At 43.0% G+C, this 26580-nt stretch overlaps 1 protein-coding gene across 4 annotated transcripts in view; it reads right to left on the reverse strand.

The window, feature by feature from the left end:
- SH3PXD2A (SH3 and PX domains 2A) overlaps positions 1–26580 on the reverse strand; it is a 235269-nt gene that overhangs the window by 21827 nt on the left and 186862 nt on the right. For 3 of the 4 annotated variants that reach the window (XM_066554682.1, XM_066554684.1, XM_066554683.1), the window contains one exon: positions 5814–5927. In XM_066554682.1, the coding sequence (XP_066410779.1) occupies positions 5814–5927 (114 nt within the window). Of the gene's footprint in view, positions 1–1653; positions 1738–5813; positions 5928–26580 lie in introns of all 4 variants that reach the window. The other variant, XM_066554681.1, reaches the window with a different exon arrangement.

Consider the following 26580-nt stretch of genomic DNA (forward strand, 5'->3'; position numbering starts at 1 on the left):
GTCTGAGATAAAGCACATATTCTCCAACACCCTCAAAACCCCAGCCCTGCTTGGGCCTAATAGGGAAGAAACTGTAATGAAGCAAGAAAAAAGCAGCAAAGATTCAAGAGATGAGGGCAGCCTGTACTGGGGAAGACTGCCAGGGAGGACACTGACAGTGGTCAGAAGGCAGGTCTGGAGAAGATGCACACATGGTGGGCATCAGAATGCAAGAGGGAAAACCTGGGAATGCAACTTAGGTCCTTGAGTCTTACCAGCTGGCTGCTAAGGGACTGGTTAGGCAGTCTTAATATTTCATGGAGTTTTGTTTGAAATATTGTACAAATATAAAAGAATGCATTTGTTTTCACCAGTAAATAAATTGTTTAGAAACCTGATTCCCATAAATTCTCCCAGTTAAATTGCCAGGAAGCATCTAGCAGAGTTTGACAAAGCAAAGTCAGTAGCTCCCAAACAGCTGGGGCACAGAAATAAGCACACTTTTTCTTCCCCCTCAAGACAGCATGTGTGCTTATGAGGATTGTTTGGTGCCTTCAGAGTGCATTTGGTGGCTGAGAAGCAAGATCTTGTCTTCTGAAGGTAGTTTCAGTTTCTGCAAGGTCAAGCTATGGCAGGTAGAACAGCTATTGTTGGTTTTGTTTCCTCAATAATAATTTGAAACAAAGTTAAAGGGTCACTGAAAAGCTGAAAAGCTGGGTGTGCTTGAGACAGGAGTCTGCACATAGTATTATCATCAAATCCAGAAGGTAAATTTGCCACTTTAAAAGTACATTCCTTAATAGAAAAGGGCACCTTTCCATTAACTGGGAATCATCTCTTGTGCTTGCATTCGGATCCATTCCCTCAGTAAGGTTGTCTGAAAGTTCCAGAGGTGCAAATGGTGCTTTGTCCCACCTTTCCTTTCCCAAGGGCAATGAACACATCTGGATGATTTTCCAAGTAGAGCAGGAGATAGCTAGGGATACCTTTGGTCTGGGAAAGATGATTCATCTGCCCTTAAGAAATATTTTGCTTATAGGGTTCCTCAGACTTCACCCAAACACAAGCTGTTCCCCCCTACCCTGTCATACTCACTGTTAGACCAGCAAAAGCTGAAAGAACACACAACAAACCAAACCAACTAAAATGCTGCTACTGGTGGCATTTTAAATACCTAGGAATGATGCCAAAAACTCCCAAAAGTTCTCAAGACTCTCTTTAGTACCAAGCACTGCTTGCAAGGAAGAGAGGGGAATGCAACTGGATTTTCATCTTTCCACACCATCCACTCTTCCAGTGTGCACATCTCCAACCACGACTTTTTGGCATTCAACTCATTTTAACAGCCCTGAAAGTATCACTTGTCCTTACTGAGGCAGAAAAAACTGAGCACAAATATGCCCAAGTTAAAACACAACAGATGTGAGCTTCCCCAACAGCACAAAGTCAGACTGCAGAGCTGCCCTTGATGACCAGCCTCCAGCTCCTGGGTGCCTAATGCTGGCTCTAGCCACGCTCAAGCTGTCATGTACGAAACCCGCATCTGCACTCTGGTAGTGAGGGGCCAAAGCTCCAAAGTGCCAAAGATGCAGGTCCTGGCACACAGCTGCTGAAGCTGCAGTGTGGCTTTTGGTGCCCCTGAGAGGCTGGTGGCAGAGGAAGCTGTGAATTCACCTCGGCTCTGCTGCCTGTTGACTATCCCGCCCAGCGTCCATCGCCGGTCCAGGCGCCTCAGGTGAGCCTTGCGTCGCTTAGAAACTAGTTTGGAACATGGATGGAAACAAAACAAAGGGAAAAAAAAAAGAAGAAAAAAAAAAGTGATGGGAGGGTGAGGAATAAAAACAAAACACGGTATTTACAAGCACTGGTCTTGTTAGTGGGAATGGGTTAGGTGGGATGCAGATGTTTTGTTTTAGTTCATACAGTACAGTGGAACAAGTTAACTTCTTGAGCTTGAGCAATGTGAGCCATCCAGAACTGTCACAAATTGCCACTCTTGCTATTGGCATTTCTTAAAAAGCAGTAATTATAATTAAAAAAAAACCAAAAACATACACACACTCCAAAACAAGCTGCACAACTTAAGACAGCTTGTCCAAGGAGAGTGCAGTGGCAGGACACATCATCCTTGCTGTTGTATCTCCTAATTCAGCTGCATGATCTTTGAGGAATTCAGTCTATTGCACATGAAATCAAACCCAAGGGATCTAAACCTCTCTAAGAAAAATTATCACACTATAAACAAACCAACAAACTCTTATGTAAGTTCCCTCATAAGAGCAGCACTCAGGAACTGAACCCAAGTGAAAAGTCTGATGTGCTTTGAGGACATGACTTGCATTCATTGCCCCAGCTGCTTCTCATGATCAAAACTTCTAATATACAGATTACAATATCAGGAAAAAACTAACCTTGCAATTATTCATCAGGCTCAAGAAGCTAACAAGCCAGGACCGAGTGTTAGTTACATACTCAAACAATAACTTATACTTAAAGTATAAACAAAGACAAGACACTTATGAAAAGGGCACTGTGAGAGCAGCTGTGCACAGAGGACACCACTTGTTTTCTGAAGCACATACTTAGATTTCTACTCAGATTCTTCTTTTGCTTGCACAGGTGTGAAAGACACTGGAACCATTAGACTGGCACAGAAACACAGCCAAACACTTTTCCATTCAAGGGCTTCCATCCCAATTTGGCAAGTACTGCAAGGTTGCTAGGGGCTGCTGCAAAGCAATGACCCATATTGTGAGGGAGTGATAGCTGAAGTGCAAACATAATCATTTTACCAGTAGTGCTGGGAAGCTGTTCATAAACCTTGATATCACATCATTAATAATAATTCAATTCTGTATATGTGCACTTATTTAGGGATTGTATCCTTATTCCAGATTAGGCACAGTTGTCTTCTAGAACTGTGCTCTGTTGGCAATCAGGCACAGCAAAATTATTTGATTGGGAAATCATTACTGGACAAGAAAAAAAATAACTTCACCAAAGAGTGGCTTTTGACGTTTTGTCCTTTATATCTGTCAGGGACTTAGACCAGACTTTTACATCCAGCCCACTCTCCTCAATTTCTCCTTTGCTGTAAGGCCCAAACCTTTCCACACCACCCTAAGTGGAGGTGTGGTGAATGGTGTTGAACAGGTACATCATGTAGTCTCTGGCGCTCTGTACTTCCCCTTTGATCCCACGTTGGTCAAAAATCAACTACAAATTTTCAGATGAGCCAAATCTCAAAATTTTAGATAGCTGTGGTTTTGGCTCATGGAAATCAGTGATCCTCTTGGAAGCCCATGGAGGGACAAAAGATGAGCAGATTTAACCTGGTGACTTTCCCCAAATCAGGGGACAGGACATTAGACTGCCAGTTACACACATGCTACACAGGGAGACAACACAGGACACCTTGCTATAGAATATAGCAGAGAGAGAAGTTAAGTTGCAATAAGGCTGCCTGTGTTAGGAGATTTCTATACAAGAAAGGAGGAAATTAAATGCTGAATCTAAAGGCTTGCAGGGTGGAGAGGCGCAGAAAGGGTTGAAACTGCCTCAAGGTGTTGATACAGAGCAGTCAGCTTGCTCCTTCTGACACTGGGAGTTGGGAGGATTTAGCCATCCAGGAACACCCCTTGAAAACAGTGGGTCACACAGATCCACCACATCGTGTCCTCACAACATACAGCCATCCCCAGTGACAGCCCTTTTATACCACAATGATGCTTCTGTATGAGCCAGGGTTTTTTCCTTAAAAATACTGAATTTTGTCATTTTGCCCAGACTTGGACGGTCATGCCACAGTCACCAGAAACGCTGCTTATTAACAAGTGTCTACATCTTTGCAGAGATTATTTTAACATGTTTACTTTATTAGCTCCTGTAGCTGTTAAAAGTTTCTTTAGATTGATTTATGATTGTTTTCCAAGACTTGCAAGATGTGTTGGTCTAAACACAGGCCTGGGTAACAATCAGTCTGCCTTCATTCAGACAAAAATGTTGTGCAAGCTCAGGTGCAGGGAGGAAACACTTCTGTCTTTCTCAGGGAACATACTATTTAAAGAGACACATGAAAACATGACTGCTACATTAGTAGAGGCAGGATTATTAGCAAGATGTGTTCAGCACCCCTGGGCCTGCCACAGCAGAGCAGACTTCAAGGTTTGCCTGGCTTGTGGACTTGTTCCAGGCCTGTTCAAATGGGGAGGGACAAGGGGCTGATACACAAAGCTCCCTACATCAGTGTTTCTGTGCTTTCCAAGTTGGGGAGCAGAGATTGGACAGTTGCAGGAAGTAAATGTCTGTTGGAGTCACTCTGAAACTTGTGCAAGCTCTAAATTGTGGGGCTAAGGCATTTATCCACTAGAGGTGCCTTCCTCCTCAGTTACATCAGAGCTCATTTCTCCTGCTTACCTGGAGAGAGCTGGCAAGTTTTCTGTCTAAGCACAGTCACTTTGATACACTTTTTTAAAGACAGTGAATCCAAGTAATTACTTCTTCTCCTATAAAGTAATTATATGGAGAAAAACAGCCCAAGTAAAGAAAAACTGGAGGGGAAGAAACAAAGAATGTAGGAAGTCTTAGCTTAGACGGCTAATAATATAAACCAAAGTTACTAAAAAGCAAGCAAGCAAAATCTGGGGCACATAAAAGCAGCTGCAGAGGTTATGCAATTACATCTGTCACTGAGATGGAACTGAGCAGAAAGGGAAGGGCAGTCTCAGGTTTCAGCATATCTGGATTTGGAGTAAGGCAGGGAGCAGGACTGCTGACCATAGCTGAAGAGAGCAGTGTAATGGATTAAAAGGGATCAAGAGGAAGGAGATAAGGAATATTTGATAGATTTTCCATTACCCAGAACAGATTGCTGGGTGGCAGCATCCCTGTGCAGAGTACACTCCAGAGGGCAACATGAAAGAGAAGAAGAGCATGAAGTGAAAGCAGTTTAAGCTATAAGGCTATGAAGCACACACCATATTTAGGAGTCAGGAGAAGGGAGGAAGCTACAGACCAACAGTCAAGGCTTTCTTCAGTGCTTGCAGAGCAGAGCAGTAAAGTTCTGGTCTTTAATAACAGGGAAGCTTTACTCACTGCTTTTGCATCCACTGCAATGTTGCATCATACTAGACTGGTTCCTGACCTACCAGTCTACACCAAGATTTCAATAAGCCACAGATGTCACCCTTGGAGCCCAGCACAAAATCTGGTTCTGCCTGTGTGCTCTGTTAATGGGCAGATGGTCACCCCAACACACCTCTAAGCCTCCTGCCTGTGCTAAGGAAAGGTCAGCTGAGTTTCACATACATTTTACACAAGTGTCATGTCAAGAGGACCTAGATTTAGCAACAGATTCACTAGAATGGAGCAAATGGTAATAAAAGTGTCCTTTGTACACAGTTGCTACATGAGAAGCCCATTAAGATGTGGTTAGTCTTTCATAATGGAACTGAGGAACATGCAATGCTGAACTATTCCATTTCTGGAACCTGAATTAAGCATCTTTAGTTTAAAAAAAAAAAAGAAGAAGAAAGCAGTGTGGCTAAATACATATACATGACAAATGGCATCTCACTTTTAACAGAATGAGACCATACCAATTAAAATTACCTTTCCACACAACCACAGACCATAGCAAACAGCAGTGAAACTATTTTCAAAGATTAATTTAAAGGAAATTAATGAGGAGCAACCATTAAAGTTAAATCTCACTCCTTTCAATGGCCTGTGGCTCTATCATGCATCTCCTTCCAATTAGAAGCTCTCACTTGGGGGAAAAAAGCATAAAGCAAGAGAAGACCAGTTTTCTCTTGGTAATAAAAAGCTTTCCATACCTTCCCCAAATTTAGATGTGTTGATGTCAGAATCATCTCTGGTTCCATTTTGGGATTCCAGGTATGTAGCAGGGACCCATCCCTGCTCCTCTGCTGTGCTCACAAACCACCAACCTACAAAAAGAAGCAAAAGAAGTTTCTCAGTCAACATTTAGAGAAACAAGAATAATAAAATGCTACAGAGAAGATGACAGTCAGCAGCTTTGGTGCATGTTTGAGATTTTCTGCAGCTTCCTAGAACAAGAAAGGGTTTAGTGCTATCATTCCATTTCTATCAGATCCTCTCCCAGTGGTAATGTGCAGCCTTGCTAGAAAAAAGGTGCAGTGAAGCAAATATCAATTTACTTTAAGAAATTCAAAGTCCATCCATGACAACTTTGACTGAAATTCTCTAAGTCAGTTGCTCCAAGCTGATCTTGCTATAAGCACATCTACAGTACCAAAACATTTTGTATATGTAAATATGTACATGGGCACATATTAAACAGCACAAACACTGCCCAAATCCTAATATGAAGTATTACAAAAGGCAAATGAAGGAAACAGCAAAGACATTCATAGAGGAACACAGATTTCAGAACAGGATACAAAAGTGCTTCTAGAGCACTTGTAACCACAGCTGGTGTTTAACAAACACGACCTGAATTCAATACCCTGGGAAGCTGGAAAGTACTGCACAGAACAGAAATAAAGACAGAAAAGCCAACTGAAATCTGACTTCAGGTCATAAGCACCAGTTATTTGTCTTCCCACCTGAACATCCAAGTTTCAACCAGTATCTACAAAAATGTTAAGTATTCAGCAATATATAAGGATATAACCTTTAGGTCATATCTGTGGATGGATGAATAAAATTATATGCATGCCAGTTTCAGATTAAATGCATTCCAACTGTAACTATCCTTGTCTCTTTTCTTGCTTGATTACATGGATTTATTGAATTCTCCAATGATTTTGACATAGACTCACTCACCCTGAGTGAGTCTATGAACCTGCTGCTCTCAGATAAAAGCACAACTAGATTCTCCTCCATTCAGATAAGGTCTGAGTTAAGACAACAGGAAAATAAAAAGTCTAACAGGTAAGCAAACCACTTCTGTTGTCTGTGAAAGCCCAGTTTCCCCAGAAAGCATAAGCTGCTTTGTCAGGACCATGCAAACTGTTGCCCATTACCACCCTTCCAGCTTCCCCAAAGGGAGTTGGGAAAACAGCTATTTCTGCACATGCCCCTCAGAACAGTTTATACACTTTGATGGCTGTCATAAACACAGCAAATTTCACACAAGCCTGCCTGTGAAGAGCAAAGGTGCCAGCCTGGGCTGTAAAGAGATGGGCACCAACACGAGTGAGCTGTGAGGTGGCCACACATCCCTCCCACAGCTGGGATCCCACAGCCCAGCCCAGCGAGGGGGAAGGAAGGTCTGGGCTCTGCTCCCATGCCACATGCAACTGTCTGTAAGAGAAAAACCACCCTGCTGAAACAATGCTCAAGTGTTCGTGCTAAAAGTCACCCAAGTTCAATCCAAAGCCTGTCATGGAAGATTTTACCAGAGAACAGTAGCTACAAGCCCTTGCCTTCCTCCCTGGGGCATGTGGCTGGGAGACAATGGACCCCAAGCAGCAACCCCTCGCATGCCCCTGGGCAGCTCCTAGGCAGCTCTATTTATTTACTCTCCAAATTCATACAGATTTCCATCTTCTGGCCCAGCAGAGGTTTGGAAACTTTGCTTCACAAGGCTCATGGTTGGAAAGTTTAAATTTAGTTATTCTCCCTCAGCAGGAGGTGGACTCTCCTGCCACGAAGCCCACAGCAGCGAACATGCAGGACCTGCCAGACCGTTTCAAAAACACGTCCTCATGGTTGTTCCTGATTTCACCAGTAACATATCAACACGGGTAGCAAACACAGTTTAGCATACACTTATAATTAGGCACAAAATGTGAGAAGCTGGCTTCCAGCTGATATTAATTAGACTGGAATAGTTTACCTAAACTCCTCCTCAGAAAAGTTAACATGAGCAAAAAGGCCTTGCCTACACTTAAAAATGTGCATTTGGGCCAAATTCAAACCATGGTAAAACCATCTTTGGAGGGCTGGGTGGCACTTCCTTGACACCAACCCTGTGCTAGCCCATTTCACAATACAGCTCCTCTAGTTTGGCTCACTAGCCCCAGAGCCAAGATCAGATCTTTTGCTTGGGGCCATAGTGTAGCTGAGCCTCCATCCATCTAAACATGACTCAGGCTAAAGCTCCTAATTGCCACAGAACTCATAAAGCTGTAATTTCTTTCTAAAGATTTCCTTTATAAACTCTGCACAAGGGTAAAGTATAAATGAGAAACCTCCACAGCTACTGAGATACTGAGAAATCACAGCATTTGTCCAAACTCAGGGAAAACCAGCCCCCCACTCTGAAATTCTCTTCTCCAATTTCAAGCTTGCTTCTCAGAAGGACAGAAGAAAGGCATTAATATGGCCCATTGAAATAGCATGTCAGCAGAAAAATGTGTGTTTTGCTTAAACAGACTCAACAACTGAGAAGACTGAGAAGCTTCCAGCAACACCCCCTGGCAGCAGAGAAGTCACAAATGGGTGCTCACAACCAAGGTGTGCAAAGTCTCAGAGTGGCCAAGCAACCACAGTTGAGGCAGCACATCCCTTACGAGACCAAAACCTAAATTATAATGGCACATCCAAGCCATAACCCTACAGAAAGGAAAGTACAGCACAGTGCAAGAATTGACTCCTAGCAGAAAATGGCTGCAGTGCAGACAAGCTCCTCAACACAGCCTGTGCATGACAGCCACCAACTGCAGAACTCTGGCAGGCTGATCATGAGGTACTTGCTGTGCACCATCCCCTCATTAGAAGCATTAGGGCAGCTGCTGTTTGGTACCACCGCCTCTTTCTCCTCTCACCCTCAGGTTCATAGAGTATTCATGGTTTGCAGACAAATTAGACAGAATAGCCTTAGTTTGCACCATTATAGCCCAAACTTTTTGCAAAGAATCCCTTGTCCCATCTCCTGCCATCTTCCCCAACCCAGAGCATCACAGAAAACTTGCTTTTGAAACACAGAACAAAACATTGCATTTATTTTGAGTTCTCCCTCTATGCTGGAGTTTAGTTTGACTTCACAATTCATTATTAAAACCATTCTGCAGCAACATCTGCAGGGAATTATGTAAAGTTATCTCTGTGCGCTGCCAAGCCAGACTGAGGTTCACTCTTTCACTCACACCATCTGTAAAAATTAGGCAGTGCTTTACAGCTTGAGTTAACCCTTACAGGTGCCCCTGGCTCTCCGGCACCAAAATAACTCTAACACTGATGTGGCATGGATGTCTAGACTGAGACTCCCAAGCCCTCATCTCTGATGAGGATTTAAAGGGAGTTTGAGCCTCACAGAGGCACAAAGGGGGCTGCAGCCAATGTGTCCAGACCAAGTTCAACCTGAGCTTTGCTGCATCACTCCAATTGCCTTAACACTAACCTAAGAACAGAAATTTTTAAGTTAGGAGTGTAATTTTCTCCCCACATATGTTGCTGCTTTGGTTGGCATCTGTCAGCATCCCTAGGCTGCAACAGCCAAGATATCTCCTCATTCAAACAGTCCACCTAGGCTCAGATAACTCCCAGGCATTTCACAAGTTACCAAGAAACAGCCAGTTCCACTCGACAAACTTATAATGCACATGGCAAGTTGGTGATTGCAAAATGGATTGGTCACACTGGATACTGACCAAATGACAAAAATACTTGGACTTTAAAAAATCATGTTCTTGCTCATAATTGCATTCCAAGTCCTCTTCCCGAAAGGCTTTTGGAAAAGCAAAACAATTAAGCAAATGTTAGCCACAACATGCATCATGGGAAACTAGTGGAGCACAGTTAAAGGAGTGTATTTTATGCCAGTTTTGCTCATGTTTGCATGCATCCTTACCCATCCATACTTCGATGGATGTTGCACATCAACAGGAGAACAAGCTATTCCCATTGAAGCCTGTCTGATCACAAGATGCTACAAAGCACTTTAAATACATAAAATTGCAGGATCATGCTGAACTCTGGTTTCTAATTCTCTCCTCAACCATTAATTTCTCTGTAGACTTTGACTGTCATTTTATGAGCTTAACTAAAGTAAACAGGACTGATAGCACCACTGTAAAAGGGCATGACTATTTCTCCAGCATGAGTAGACTACACATTCTTCTAAACAAATACTTAAGTAACACTCTACCTCTCAAGAGTCTTGAAAAAATCCCACTCAAGCAGCAGTCTGGTACATTTGACACATGGTCTATGGGCTTCAGAGACCAGTTCATTTTTAAGTCCTTCTGCCTTGGAACTCTCTCTTGAGGTGTTTTTGATCCAACAACATAAATTGTCCTACAAAGCAGTACTAGGTGCAGTTAGGTCACTTCCAGAACAGTCACACAGACCTTTTCATGCACATGGCTGATTACTTCCCTCTAGAGATATGATCTACTTCATTAAAAACAGCTAAGACAAGGGTGCTGCTGCACAGTTGAGGGCACTTGATTTTCCAGCCCTCCAAAGCTCTTGCTACACACAGTACATATACATTTGATACACATAGGACAGTCTCAGTAATTGCCTCCGACAGACCTCTGATGAATATGTAGAAGCAGATGTATAAAGGCACCAGAAGTAGCTTTTACAAGAGGGATTTTCTGCAGTAACCTTATTCTCACACTCACTCCTGTGTCTGTGTGCTGTTAGACTCTACCATTGTCCATGCTGGCCCTGCTCTCTGTAAAAGGCTTTTTCAGTCCCACACACTTGGAAAAGGCACAAGGTTGAAACCACTGAATTCATATGAAGGCCAATCTCCAATTGCTGAGAGTTTTATTCTTACAATTCACAGAAAAGGCATCTTTCTTTGAAATATGGAGATACATGCAGGAGGTCTTTCTAGCACAGAGCTGGCTGCAGTTTAAGGGTACAGAAGTCTGTGAGTGACTCACTGCAAGGCAGACTAAGGCTGTCATCTTAGGATGAATTTTTAAAGCTGGTGAAATATTAAAGGCAGCTTTCACCTCAAAACACATAATGTTTCCCAGCCCGTGTGCACTGCAGTCTTCACTGCAGCCACCACTCAACCATGGAGCAATGTTTGTCTTGTTTAGAGATGAAAGTGGGGCCCAAAGACATGCCCCAGGAAGAAAGATGTTTGTGGAAGACATCCTGCTCAAACACAATTAAGATCCACAGCACAGCTTCATAGCCTTTTATGTGCCACATATTTATGGGCCATAGATTAGGATTCCAAATTAACCATGTATTATGATCTTTCCAGCCAGTTCATGTCCTAGAGCTACATGCTGGGAGTGTGGTTCACATGGGAAACCCTACTTCCAACAGGAAGTGTTGCCACCCCAAATGCCTGTGCCTGATTGCTCTAACATTCAAGAGTGAAGGCTGTTGCCTTGCAACTACTGTGTTTGCACTCCAGGTACTAAATCCTGCTTTAGGAACTCAGGAATAAAATTCAGCACCCCAAGTTACTGCTTAACACCAAAAGGTTTTTTAATTTGCTCCTGAAATACTCCAAGAGCCCACAGTGCTGTGATAGGGCAGAGCTGTTGGCATTTTTTTTTTCATGTAAGAGAAAAGTGAAAAAAGGATCACACCTATCCCTCCTTTCCTGGTAGCCTGGCATGGGAATTTGGAGATTCTACATGGGCTATGAAAGAAGGTCTTCTACCACAGTGGTAAAAAAATTAATGAAGAAATACAAATACAGAAACTCTGCCTTTTTATTTTTTAAAGAGCACTTCTTGTTTAAAGAAGACAATTAAGATTTAAAAGGTAATAAGCAAACATTTTGCTCCTGGTACCAATAACCTCAACATCTGAAGGATATACCTTAGAAACCACACACCTATTCAACAGTGGCCACACAGCCACAGGCTACAGTCTGCCCAGCAAGCTACCCTCAATATTTAAAACTGAGTAATCATTTTACTATTTAGTGAAGGAGATGAGAGGCTATATATTGAAGAAGGATGGGAGACTGCACACTCCTGTGCCTTGTGTTCAACTAAAAATTTACAGGTGTCCCTACAAAAATGTAATAGAAACCTGATCTTAAGAGTATCACTCTGGAACCCTGACAAGCCAATGCGCACATGGACTGCCCTGGAAACACTTTTCTTTCCCTCCTTAGGGAGGGTCTGAAATCTGACTTATGTTCTCATCAGAGTGCAGGCTGCAGCAGTTTTTGCTTAATTTATTGATTGAAACAACACTTGAGAGCTTCCTGAGGAGAGGGAGAAGATGGGGAGCAGGCAGGGGGAGGTGGAGACTTCTGGTAGGCTGAAATTTGTTGATATAATTTTTTGGCTATTAACAGGACAGCATTCTGCTGTATGGAGCTAAATGCTGGAACAAAAGGCCAAGAGCTGAGACCACAGTTTGCTTTCTCCACCAATATTTGATAGTAACTGCCAATGCTTAGGGCTCAGCAGCAGCATAGGGAACTGTGGCCCTTGCCCTGCTTCAGGTGTTACTCAGCACAAGGAAAACAGAAGTGAATCCCAGATTTTGAGTGCTGTAACATACTCTTCCTGCAGTGACTGGTTATTAAGGTAACTAGCTGGATTTGCTGCCCTAATCCTTCCAGTCTGTCTTCTTCCTACACTTCTACTGCCAATCTTGTGACATTTGTAGACAGAGACTTCTCAGCTGTGCTGTTAGGAAATCCTGTTGCTGCTGCTCCTACAGCTGGCTGGCATGGAGAGCCCACTGCATGTGAATTAACATGCTAGTTTGATTCTTCCTGGGCCCAAACCAGCTGACTAGGTGTGTACATAAGTGTTTGATACAGAGTCCCAAAGTGCACCACAGATCCTGGCTGAAATATCTGGCTTGCTCGAGTTGGTTTCACATCACATTACATGCATAAATACGCATGTATCTATGTGGAAATTCACACCCTGACCTCTGCTCTCAAACACATATTATCCTTGTCTTCTGTTGGGATTGGAATTGTGTTTTCTAGTACTTTTAGAAAAAAACAGAAGTGATCAGAACATGGGAAAAGTTCATGGGAAAAGAGAAAACTGGATAATATACAACTCAGCTCTAATAGTTTATGAGTTACATCACTAGCAGAAACGATGGATATTCCAAGTATTAGACAACTAGGAAATACCACAGTACTGTATTTATTCAAATCTTATAAGCTAGTAGTCAACAGGCCTTCCAGAGGTGCACATTTGGCAAAATACTTGTACATTTATCTCTCATTAGAGTGACACACACTTCTTGTGTCTATGTGCACAGGGAGTTGTTCAAGTACAGCACACAGTTTATCTTTGTGTTCTGATAATACAAACTGATAGCTACAGAGTCCAAGTGCTATATCTGCAGCTATTTGCTAGGGCCCAATTGTTACCCAGGGGCTTCCCCTCCCTGTTTAAAAAATGGCCTCAGATTTGTGTATTGACACAGCTGGAACAGAGCAATCTGCCAAACACGTTTTCTAGAACTGGCACGTACATCCACAAAGCCATCACATAATCCAGTACAAATTACACATTGTGTTCTTAAAGCAAGGGAATCAACACACTACCTACATTAACAGATATGGAAAAGTCTTTGACATTGCCGGTAAATCCCAGATCAAGTCTCACCATATTCCACGTCACCAGCTTCTCTTAAACTGTGAAGTACTCCAGTCTCCCCAAGACAGGAGAAGATGAAAGCATCATTTGCTAAGCCTGCTCATGTCCAGCTCCAAAACACGCACAGCCAACATCCCCAGATCCCTCACTTTAGGGGATCCACAGAGCAAGCAAGTCGGCCAATTCTACAGGTGAGTCAGCACCCAAGAAGCTGGAAAAATAAATGTTTTCCAAGTTTCAAACATCCAAATGCCTTCTAAAAATAAATTTTAAGTAATCTTTCCCTTCCTGCTTTACTTTCATGAACACCTAATGGTGAAACTGTCTGCACAATGTCAGCTGCATTCCACATAGTACAACACATCTGTGTATGTCCAACCTGCAGTACCAACTCAGTCATTACAGAAAATACCTCGTTACTGATCACAGATCTTCCTTTTTTCTTCCATCTGATCCATTTGGACACAACATTTCCTGTCTGACCTCAAGTTCTGGTCATACTATACATCTATTTTCACTTTCTCTTGAATTCTTTTCTCTTAGGAAGTGACAGATTTACACTGATCCTTCAAAGATGAAGTCATGATTTCAGTAACCACAAGGCAAAGTGAGATTGTGGAAACCACACATACTGAATAGCCAGTACAAAGAGTTCTGCATTAAGTCTCTAGGGGCAACAAGTGGTACTGGAGGGTCTCTTTCTTTCTTCTTTCCCTAAAGTTTTGTTTACTTCAGTCAGGACCAGAAGTTGAGCAGTGAGGATACTGCCTGCTGCTAACATCTTCCAGTACAACCTTCCTGATCATGGGAAGTTCCTGGGGTAGCTTCCTTCCTCCATGTTCAATTACAGCCCAGAACCATTAATTTTCTCCTCCAAAAGGACTTCTGTCCTATATTTCCTTTCGTATTGCTATTGTTACGAGATGCTGCTCAAGTAGGAAAGTTAAGCAAAAAATCCATCTGCCACCCTCCTTAAAGCCTGTCCCACCATCTCCTCTCCAGCAGCCCATCACTTAAAGTTTGAAATCTATAGACATGAGGCTTTAAGGAACCTGCCAAACTGATGATGTTGTCACCATGTTTACATAAATCAGTAATTTACAAATGCTCCCAACCAAGTGGGTTTGGCTGGGGTGCAGAGAGAGGAGGACTCTAGCAGAGAGGGCAAAATATACAGAAATCTGGTGGGCAAACCCAACCCATGGCAGAAAAATAACCCACTGCCTCCAGAAAGGCTATGCCAGCTTAGTCAGAGCCTGCAGCAAATTTTCCAGAGCCGTGAACAAGAGATTCCAGGAAAGGCATGCAAACAGATGGCTTTCCACCCCACGGGGCACTGGAAGCCAAGGGAGACTCTATTAGTCATGACCAGTTGTGGGGCTGCATTTTCTGTGGTCAGCCAACGGGGTGCAACCATCAAGCTCACAAGTAATTTCCTTTACATTCACAGGACTTAATCTTAAAGAAAACACATTTTGTGTCCAAGCTTTCTTTAGGAAAACATGAATAAGCTTTCAAATGGGCCTCATAGTAATCTTGTCCAAAGATTACAAATTACTTCCTAGTGGTTTAAAAAGTTACAGACCCCTAACCCCAGCTGATAGGAAATGGCCTTCACAGGCAGCAAAGAATGGCCAATATTTACTTCCCATACAGATTGACAAAAGATGCTCTTGTTTAAATTTCTTATTCTGAAGTCTGTAGAGAGTGTGGTGTCAGTTGGGATATTACTGGGAATTCCTCATAATCACACAGACTCAGAATAAAGAGTCTGAGAGCTAGGAACAAAACCTAGCAGAGTACAAAACAGCACTGCAGGTGCTAGAGTCAAGATCATACAGGCATTCCTTACTTAATTTAAAAACACATTTGCTGTCTCTGAGGCACGCTTTGGTTATGTCAGGACAGAACAGAGCAATGCTACACAAGGGCTTGAAGCAATGAACAAAGGCTACAGAATATCCAGCAGAAATCTGAGGACAAAGCAATCAAACAGCAATATTAGTTCAGTCTGAAGCACAGCTGAGTCACCAGATTAAAAATGCTGGCTTTTACAAATAGCTTTTGTGGGATCCTTCTGAACCACAAGACTCCTGCTAAAGGAGCAGGGACACCTTGGTTTGTTGCAGCGCTGCTTTGCAGCACTCAGATAACCATCTCACAAATGACCATTTCCACGTCCTGGCTGTTCCTAGAAGCTCTGCTGTCCAAATACAACTTCTGTCCAGCTCTGTTTATTAGCTAGCTCTGGCTAGATGGCAGCCCAGATGCTGTGTTATCACACACATTGATGTAAGCCACATCCAACGCTCTGCTCTCTCTCTGACACCGCTTCAATGCCTTCCTCCTGAGCTCCATTCACTGTTTCTGCAGTGACCCCGGGAGCTGAGCCTCAAAGAGCTGCCTGCACACGGCTGCAGGAAATGACAGCTTCGGAAATGAGCACCAGAGTGATGAATAGCTGGCAACAAGAGCAGCCAGGGCGTTAGTGCGCTGCCAATTCATAACCTACATTGTGCTCAGCAGGGACATACATGGGCACGAGTATCACTGCCACGCCCCAGAGGAGATTACAAACCCAATGCACTGTTTCCTCAAGGGTTTTTCCAGCTTCTCTAAAATTTAGAAACTTAGACTTGTTACTATATTTTGTTCAGTGCAAAGTTAAACTAGTCCCATTTGGAGCAGATTATGGAAAACTGGAAAAAATAAAAAAAGGAGAAAAAGATTTGCCTTTTATCTTCATTCATCATGAAGTCCCAGACAATGAGTAGAGCTTGTGCAGGTGAAACAGAAGGAGGTATTGATCTTTAAGGAAGGGGTAATTGAGATCATCCATGCAGACTTTAAAAACACAAGCAGGAACAACTGGGGTATCTGTGTCCGTCAGCTCCAGCAAAAAGGTGCATCAGCAGTGCATAAGAAAAGAAGGTAAATATAGCAAAGTTACTGAGGCAAAAACCTCAGGTAAGACAGCTTCCTCCCAGCTCAAAACCACTCCTATATTGCAGAAAATACTCTCCATACAGCCAAGTAACTAAGCATTAACTTCTACTCATTCTGGCTTAGCCTCTGGATACAAAGGGTACACAGTTGGCTCAAGCACCCTTGCAGGAGTTTTTTTTCACTACATGGCAGTAAGCACATGATTTCCTGCAGCTCCCTTGGTTGCCTCACCTTGGATTTTGACTTTAAAGACTGATGTTTAGGCTTTGGTTGCTCCTTACAGACTGGAAAGGCAGGCTAGACTCAGAGCAGAGAATCACTGTCCCAAGAAACCAGAAACACCTCACTGAGTTAGTCTTGCACTACAACATCAACAGCAATGTTTCTATTAACACCCTTCTGATGGAAAAAGGCCACGCTGTGGCAGCTTCAGATGCTGGTCTGCCTCCAGGAAGGTACAGTTAAGTGCACAATAAGTCAAAGTCCCAGCACATAAATATTTTCATTTTCTGACTCTCCTTTCTGTCTCCTGAAGCTTAAACAAAGCCAGAGCAGGCACTAAGCACAGATTTGCTGTCAACAATCAGGGAAGTTGATCTTTTGATGCTAAATAAAGGTTAGCAGGGCAAATTAATGACGTGAGATACAGAAGAGCTGTCAATCTCCATGCATTTCACGGAGCTGAGAAAAGACAAATAGATCATTGTGAGGCTTATTCCTTTCCATTAGGAATAAATCAACCATGAAACAAGGGCAAGAGTAATGCTGTCCTTGGGCAAAAAGCTGAGATCTGCAGACCCTCTATTACAAACACACATACATTACACAATACAGCACCATTTAAACTAAATAAGCAGCACAGTAAGGGATTACCTAAACCTGCTAGACAGATGATATAGAGGCACAGTGTTTATCTTTTCAACAGGGAGTCACTTAAGCTTACCCTATGAGTGAATGCCAGATTAAACCCTTCCCTCTCTCCAGCACAAGGCTACCAAAAGAGGAAATGCTGGACTGCCTGTAACTACACCTGGCCAGAGCCTGCTGCAAGTGCTATACTTTGATGTATCTCCTGCTATTCCCCAGTCGCTCTGAAAACCTTCAACAGAAAAACCTTCAATGCAGGCATTTTGCAATCTTGCACTTTTCAGGGTCTCACTCTTGGCAGACTGATGGCTTTTTTAGGGGTCGTTTTGAAAATTTAAAAAAAAAATTTCTTTCCCCTTCTTGCTTTAGGAAAGGTCAGTGATGGAGCATAGAGACTGCACATTCCCTGTAAACTGAGAAAGAGGATGGTCCTGCAGCTGGGGAGCTGGCCCAGCTTTGGGGAGCTCTCCATAAGAGAGCTGAGAACCAGACCAATTCTTTACGTGGGAGGAGTTTTTCCCTCCCCAGTTTCCAAGTCTTAGTTACTTCCCTTCCCCTCCTCCACCACCCAGATCTGAACAGCGTTTCCTTTGTCTGTTCCCCATGTAGACTTCCATTCTCTGGAGACGGGGCCTAAATGTCTAGCACAACAGGACCCTGATCTCAGCTGGCCCTTAGGCACTGCCATAAAAAACAAACAGATCACAGAAGCATGGCTCTTGCATTGTAAAACAGCCTGGATAGCAAATAAGTCTTTGGATAGGTCTGTTAGCTGACATACTAATTACACTGTTGGAATGCTATGCTTTCACAAAAGCTTGTATGGTCTCAAAGTTTATTCCAAAACATCCCCTTTAGTGATTATGAGTGCATTTGGAAAGGGAGCTGGAGTTCACTGCAATGCTAACAAAGTACATGCAACACTGTACCTCCAGCAACACCAAGGAGGTTTCTAGCACACTTTAGGATGACTAATGAATTGAAGTTTCCTTGGCATGCTTCCCTCCCCGCACATGTGGGCAAGAATTACAGAGTGGAAAGAACCCAACCTGGGGAGAAGAAAAATGCATACTCTTGTAGCCCTTAAATCCCTACTGGGGAAGAGGCTTTCCCATTGCATTTCAGGGATGTCTACCCCCTCCCTTGTTTGCATGGGCTGTTTGACACACACACACACCTGAAATTCTCAGAGTGCAATGCAGCTCAGCAATACACCATGCCATGCAGCTTGCAGAAGGCCAAGACCACACATTTTTGGGAAGGACAAGCATCTGTTCCAGTTATGCACAGATTCCTAACATGACACATGAATTTCTTGGTCTATATTCTGGCTAGCAACTGACACTACCTGAAGGTTCAACATCCTCCTGATGTTCCTCCCTCCCATGCTAAGTTATAGCACAGCTCTCCTGTGCTCACAAGCCCTTTTCATGGAGATCATGCTTTCTCTGGCTGAGCCATTTGTCACTGATTGCTAATCCAAGTCAGTGAGTGGGGTTGCCCAGTACCAACACATGCAGCCTTCTAACTGCCCTGCTAATAATCAGGTTAATCCAGATGCCAAACAGTAACAGGAACAATTTTTTAACAAAATTTGGAAGTCAAGCTTTACATGGTCCTAACATTAAAATTTAATTCTCTGTTATTCAAGTGGTTAGATTTGTTGGTCATCTACCAGCATATACCACCTCAATGCTAAGATATGCATCTACTTGCTACTCCACACATAAACTGAAGGAAAATGAAAACTCAAAGGAGATTCAACATCTGGTCTTCAGAATATTTCTGGCCTTTAGCTTCTGAGAAGCATCATTAGGGGAGACCAGTGATTTTCCTATATTTGTTTGTTTGTTTTTTTTTTTTAATAAATAAGCAGAAGTGCGAGCGAAGTGTGACTTCAGATCATTGTTTCTGTGCCTGTAGGTGTAGCATTTAAATGAGATCAATCAAAGCAAATGAGATGCATGTCTGTCTTTAGCTAGAGCCAGTCTCAGGAGCATGGCATTTCATTCAGATATTGCAAAGGACTTGCAAAAGAGATGAGGTATCGATTAAAAAGAAAAGTAGCTGATGCACCCGCTGCTCACTCAGGCAAGCTGTTAAGTTTGAAGAAAAGGAACAAAATGAACTTTGGTTTGACTCCTCTGTGCCTGAAATTACTCTGCGATGACGATTCCCTGCTGCCAACACACACTCAGGCTCCGAGAGCAGGAACGGTGGTGGCCAAGCCAAACACACGCGTGGCTGGAGAGCCTCACAGCAGATTAGACAGCTCTCCTTTGTACCAATACATGAAATACATCTGGGGCACCCTGGCCATGTTAAGGGCACATTCCTTGACTGAGCTGATGCTCTTTGAGCACCGCTGCAGGCACCAGGGAGGCTCATCTCTGGAGCACTGATACAGCACTTCCAGCAGCTCCCCAGGATGGCAGATGGAGATCCCTGGGAATCAGACTTGTGAAACAGCCCTGAACTGTTGATATTCTCACTCAGATTGTCTGAATCCCAGTGTAGTAACCATGCCAAAAGCATCCTTACTCTGAATCACAACGAAATGCTCAGTAAGAGGCTAGATTTACAGAAAGCCAGCTGCAAGCAAACACAGTCCTTGGTCACAGTGTCCTGAGGAGTCTACTCAGATTAACAGATAAAACTTTATGTGCAAGTCCAGTTCCCACCTCAAAGTGCAATACTTCAGTCCTGCTGTGCATCTGGAATCAAGCTGTTGCCACTCCAGACACAGTAACTCTCTAGAGGGTCTGTTCTCCAGAGACACAGGGCTGCAAATAGCCCATTTCTCAAGGGTTTTTTTTTTGGTGGTTTTCAATTTCTTTTAAAATGTGTTGTTGGGTTTTTTTTTTTAAGGGAACAGAAATATTATAAATTGTTATTATAGTGATGGTGTCATCCAATAAGAAAATAAAAAGATATACAATATGGAGTTCCCTTATTATCCATTTCCTGAAATATCAGAACATTTTTAGTCACTTTATACTGGCCCATGAAGAAGGTAGGAAAATTAACACAGTCAGAGTTTAATGGCCAAACCCAAATGAAATGTAACAGGCCTTTGAGTTTATACACCATAGCTTTTTCATAGATTTAGGAGTAAAACTTTCAACTGTATACTCATGAATGCTCAGTTTAACATTAGTAATACAAGTTTCATCACTGCTCATGTAAATCAGAAGTAATTTGATGGGGCACCAGAAGATTTAAGAAGAAAATGGACATCTCTACCAGCAGGGAGCTCTTGTCCATGCAGCACAGCCTGACTCCAGCACCTTCCAGTCTTCCCTGTGCTGCTCTTGCCAGAATGTTCATACTTTGCAATGGTTTCAAGTTTCCAAATCTGGACCTTTGCTGGATTTTCAATTTTCATACCTCCCCATGCCAGCAGGAGGAAAAAAAAAAAAAACAAAACATTCTGAAGAATTTTAGTTTTTCCAGACTGCATACCAGGTTTAATTCCTTATTCTCTGTTACTATTGTCTATAAGCTCACTTGACAATTTTCAACTCTTCAGATTTACAGCCATTCCTAGCAAAGTATTTCATCCACAAATAAAAGCAGCCATCCTTTTTCTGAAGGCAAGAGGAAAATATATAGAAAGCACACAGATGTTTGGCAAGTACATCAAAGCTAGGCTAGTCAGTACAAAAATCCTCCCCAAAAGCCTTGACATTCTCAGTGCTTTAACAATACAATCAAATTTTAAATATGAACAGAGGGGGATTCCAAATGGGTACATACCATCTACAATAATAAATTAATTGGAAGTGCACAGAAACTTGGACTACAGAGGGCTGTACACTAAATTAGATGTGCCACTTCATTCTGTGAGACCAGGCACACTGAATCTGAATAAATCTTTTGTTTTTCACATTAATATGAAATTAGATAAGGTTGGCCAGTGATTTCAACTCCTGGCCAGTAGGTATCAACTTACTGTCTTTGGCAAAGTCCTGCTCCTGTGTTCTCTGCACAGCTGTAGAAGATGGTACTTGGCTCCCTGAACCCTGCTGTCCCAAGTACAGTCACTTTGGACACTCCTGGATCTTTGGCAAACAGAGATCACTTCACCCTCCAACAACATTTCATAACTTCAGCACGTAATACCTTTTCCAAGGGAGGACAGATGTGCAGGAGTAGTTTCAGTCTTCCAAGAAGTTTTCCATCAGGATCTTAATTTTTCTTTGGCTGTGCAGTCCAAGAGCATAACCACAGCCACTGCAAGGCTGAAGACAGGAGGCTGCTGCTCGAGCAGAGCCTGCTGCCAACACACCATCCAGCTGCCCATCTGCTCCTCAGGTTTGAAGCTGCAGCTGTGGGGAGGCCTGCTAGCACACAGCTACTCCACTTTTTTTGAGAATTTTGAAAAGGGCATTGTGCAAGAATAGCTTGAGCCCAGCTTGTCCTACAAGGGAAATTTCAGCCAGAGGCCATTATGCCAAACATTTGGGTTTTTGAAGGGATAGAGAGGTATCATATGGAATGGGTGGGGGAGAAAGACTATTTTCTTTTCAGAATGCCACACATCCCAGTTAGAGTAAAGGAACCAGAAATGATACCTATCTGCACTCACAGGTTTGGTTTTGGGTTGTTTTGTTGGTTTGGGGTTTTTTTTTTTGTTTGGGTTTTGTTGTTTGTTTTTTTTTTTTTTTTTTTAATTTTGCAATCTTTGAAGAGGAGAAGGACAAAGATGAACCTTCTGAGCTCAAAAAAATTTCACTCTTGGCATGCCAAAGCCAGCAGTAGAAACGCCTGGATCTTCCACGGTGGCTTGGATACATGCCACAATAAAAGAAGCCACTTCACAGTGAGCTGTCCTTGAGGGAACACTCTCCAGATCATTCAGCTTCAGGGAGAAGGGGCTACTTCACTACAGAGAGCTCCAACCTCTGTGTGTGTACATGGACTGCCCCATCCCAAACAGCCAGCAGGCTGTTCAGTCAGCCTTGGGGACTGAGGGCACAAACAAATTGTCATATTCCACAGAAAAGCATCAAATCCATGATGATGTTCAAAATGGATCACTATGGGCTAAAATAGTAGAAACCCTGCAAAAAAGCAGAAGGGAGAAGAAGCTGATGGGGGAGAAGATGGCTGCACCCCCAAAACACCAGTGAAAAGTCACTGGTTTCAGTAGGGGTTCGGAGGTTGAAAGCTGAAGGACAGCCACAAGTAAACTTTTCAATTGCTGCATCCACCTTAGGAAATGTTGTTTGTTTTTGAAAATTACTATTAGGACACATCAGTTTTTGCTTACTATCCATTCTCTTTTGCCAGGAAACCTTGAGGCTGCCACCACATGATTAAGGAGTCACTCAAATTCAGCAGAAATCCAACACTCCAGTGTCTTTGGCTGTAGTCACTCTACAAAGAGTGGTTGGGATCTTGTGACATCTGACAGTTTTCCTCTCCTCCAAGACTGACATTAACCAAAAGTCTCCTATTCAAAACAAAACACTAGACAGAACACAACCCACATTCCTATTTTGGGAAAGTCTGGATTGGAAATGTAATTTCTCATCTTGAACCCATGTGTAGCTGTTTGAGTGTAGTTCAGGAGCCATATGACATTTACAGTTTATTCCTTTGAATGCTATAGAAAGCTAATAAAAGAGTGAGAATCATCGGCAGAATGTACTACAAAATGCAACACGGAGTGAACTGGAGCAAACACTGATCATTTCATACCACTGCTGCCCACCAAGGACCTTCTGCAGCACAGAAGAGATACAGTTTTGGGAAACAGCAACTTCATGACAAGTTGAGGGTGAAAACTGCAGTTTTTTGAAGGGAGGCTGGGTATTCTGCTCCCAACCTCATCCCAAGCCTGCTCCTCATTATAAGGAACTGCACTAGGATTTTCCAGAGTGGCTGCCACCTATTCAGAAACCAGTCTTGAGCAGAAACAGCCAGGCTACACTGCTGCCAGCTCTTCAGCCCCTGCTTGGTCACACTGTCAAGTCCTCTGCCTCTGAAATCCCTTCTACCAGCCTTCAAATGGTAATTTCTCAACACTCTTGGGCAAAATTCCACCAGCAAAATACTATTGCTTTGAAATAGGACAGCCAAAAATCCAAACAGAAATTGAAAGCACCTGCTGAAAAGACTCCACTAGTATCTTCACAGTCCTTGACTAGTCAACACCTTACATTTTTATTTTTAAAACCTACTTCTGTCATGGTTCTTGGACCCTTTAAACCAACATCATCAAATTCCACTACGGATTTAGACTTCACAACGTGACTTCACTTCTCCAAGCACAGAGCAAGAGTCTTGTGAGAAGGCTTCACTTCTGCCAGCATCCACTTCCAAGTTCTCCAGCCGTGGACAGCAGAGAATCCAAACAAATCAGGATAGCTGCGTAACAGCGCTCAGCCTCCCACGCGCCCCAGGGCCTCCTGGCTACTGATGAATTCTGTGAGCTCTCAAACAGAGCTGGGCCCATCTGCCTGCCTGCTGGCTCTGAACTGCACAGCCTGGGCCACCACGGGCCATGCCCACGCCATATTCCCTGTGCATGGGACAGGAGGCATGGCTCAGTCATTTCAGGGAAGATTATGAAGCTGTATGAACACCCAACTAAACAAAAACCTGATATGGTCCATCCTGAGAGATGGAGAGGTGCACACAAATATTATGCCCAGCTGGGCACCCAGTTATAAGAACTAGAATGATCAGGGACCACTTATTGACTTGAACAAAGCTGATATCCGGACCAACTCACTGGCAAAACTGTAAAAAGTCCAGTCAATCAGTTAGTTAATCACTGTCTCAGTGCTGGCATTCTTGAACGGAAAGCAGCAAAAGAGCAGAGAAAGGTGGATGGAAAACATGACTAGCAATGCAACTCATTTTCCTCCTCCCTACTAGAAGTTAACACAAACAGTAGAGACCACAAGAAGGAAAATTAAGGAACAGAGAAGAGGGCATGACAGAAGGATACATCTGAGTAGCAGACATCAGGAAAGAAGTCTATTTAAACTATCCTTTGCATTTCAGGCCACACAGCACCTCCCACAGCTAATGCACCTGGACCGCTTTCAAGGATGCTGGCCACACACTGCTCACATAAACTTCATGGGATTAACACTACAGCCTGTGGGATGAATCATTCATATATCTTTCTTTTTTTATCCCACATTAAAATCTCAAAAGGAAGAAAACAGTGGCTTGCTCATAACAGATTTTCTCTCTCTACTCTCCAAAAACATGCAAAGGGCTTGTTACCAATAGGATACGCTGGGGCTACAGATACATTCCAAAGGAGTATGTAGCACCAAAATAAAAGCTCCTGAGTTTCTTTACATCGTTAGCTGTACTGTCTTCTGCTGTTCTATAGCTATTTGTTGTATTACAGATAGAAGCTGTCTGTCTCAAGTGTGAGCTGGCCATTGGTGAGCATTCAGGGGAACTTGCCTTACTGGGTCACTTTCTCCCAGAAAGGGGGTCTATTCAGCTTCAGAAATTGAAGATAAGTAGTTCTGACCTCAGTTACAGCTTCAGTTGAACAGTTGTGACTAAAGTTGTGAAATTTGCTTTCTGAAGTGATGGTGGTTTTACCAATCTAGGTGAGGCTTCACTACAGCAACTGAGGCTCCTTCCTGCCAACTCAAAAGAAAAACACAAAGTACCAAAGGATGGTTTGACTCCAGAGCTCTACTTTTTAAGTGCAATTCTAGTAAATCCACCAAGACCTGATGATGGCACAGCTTTAGAGCTACAGAAAAATGCCTCAGCATCACATTGTCAAGGTTAAAGTAAAACTTCAGTCCCAAAGAAACACAGTATTTTGATTTCCTTAAACTGAGGAACATGCTGTGGTACATTTCCTTAGATTAGAATGTGCTCTTGACAGAAGAAAGTAGAGAAGGATTGAGCTTTCACAAAAAAGCATTAATCACATTAGGTTCTTGACAGGAGGTATAGGAGATCAGTGAAAAGGAACTGGAGACACAGCAGAATAAATGATACCCAGGGAGGAAGTCACTAATCTCCACCTGCACTCAGTTATCCTTTCAGATCTTCCCCCCCGCATGCACATTTAAACTTCCACCAAATTTACCTGGGGCCACTCACGTGGTCCATTCAAGAGTCTGCCCAAATAAGAGGCAAAGAAGAAATAGAGGAAGGATTATAAGATTTGAGAATATGGAGAAGAATTAGTAGGTTTGGCAAGTTTCAGCTGTAGCAGATGGTTGTCCTGATGTACCAAGGACCTGGCACTGTTTGTCTGCAGAAGCCAGAGTAGCTCATCTGGCAGCCTGCAGCCATTGCTGAGGTACCGGTGACTTTAGCCCAGTCATTATTTCAATTCCTGTCACTGCAGTGCCTCCAAGATACACTTGCCAAGGGCAAGTGCATGCCCAAGCACTCAGTCTCTGCCACATCTACACATAATTGGTGGAAAAAAGGCCCTTGTACAACTCAAGTGCACCATGCAAGGAGGTGGCTACACTGGCATTTGTCACAGTATTACAAAGGGTGGCTACATCTCATCTGTAATGGAAGTTTCTCCGAAACCACCAGCGTTTTCCCTCAAATGTCTCTACACAACAATTCCCAGTATCCAGAGCCAAATTTAAACCAGTGTCAGCAGGGATCTTGCAAGACATCCCCAGAACCATTCAGATCCCGAGATCCCACATGCACATTCTCCAGACAGTGTCCTTATTGTGGGATGCTGGTTTCTGTTTGGGATTGTTAGCCGGGGAGTCTCTGGGGTGGCATGGGGAAAGCAACACCCTTTCATGTGGCTGGCTCTCAAACCTGTATACTTCTGAGAAAGATACTTAAATTCCCAGCTCTCAGTGAAGTGGAAAGGTTCACACGCCAGCCCCAGAAGCTCACTTCTTATTTTGAAGCCAACAGGCTAACAGTCCAGGAAGTGTATAGTCAGCTCTAAAAATACAAAGACATCTGGAATGACCAAGTGTGTAATTTAACTTGTAGTTGGTACAGGAACCAGTTGTGCTTGCTGTGTTCAGGAGGAGCAAAAGAAGCATTTTCTACAGGACTCAGTTAACCCATTTGCCTGGCAATGAAAATAACATCCTATTTCTGGTCATTCTACTTTTATTCAAGGACATCTTGGTCACAGACTACTTGAAGCAAGGGAATAACTTGCAAGCTCACCCTGAGCACACAGCTATCCTGTAATTTTAATTCTTCATAATCTGCAGAGCATTCCCTTCTCAGTAACAGTAAGGAATTTTAGACAGAATTAAGAACAAAACATCAAAGAAACTGTCCCTCAGACCCCTGATTCTGTTTTCAGGCAAACAAGAAAGCT

The sequence above is a fragment of the Molothrus aeneus genome, chromosome 8 (genome assembly GCF_037042795.1).
Source record: "Molothrus aeneus isolate 106 chromosome 8, BPBGC_Maene_1.0, whole genome shotgun sequence".
Taxonomy (NCBI): domain Eukaryota; kingdom Metazoa; phylum Chordata; class Aves; order Passeriformes; family Icteridae; genus Molothrus; species Molothrus aeneus.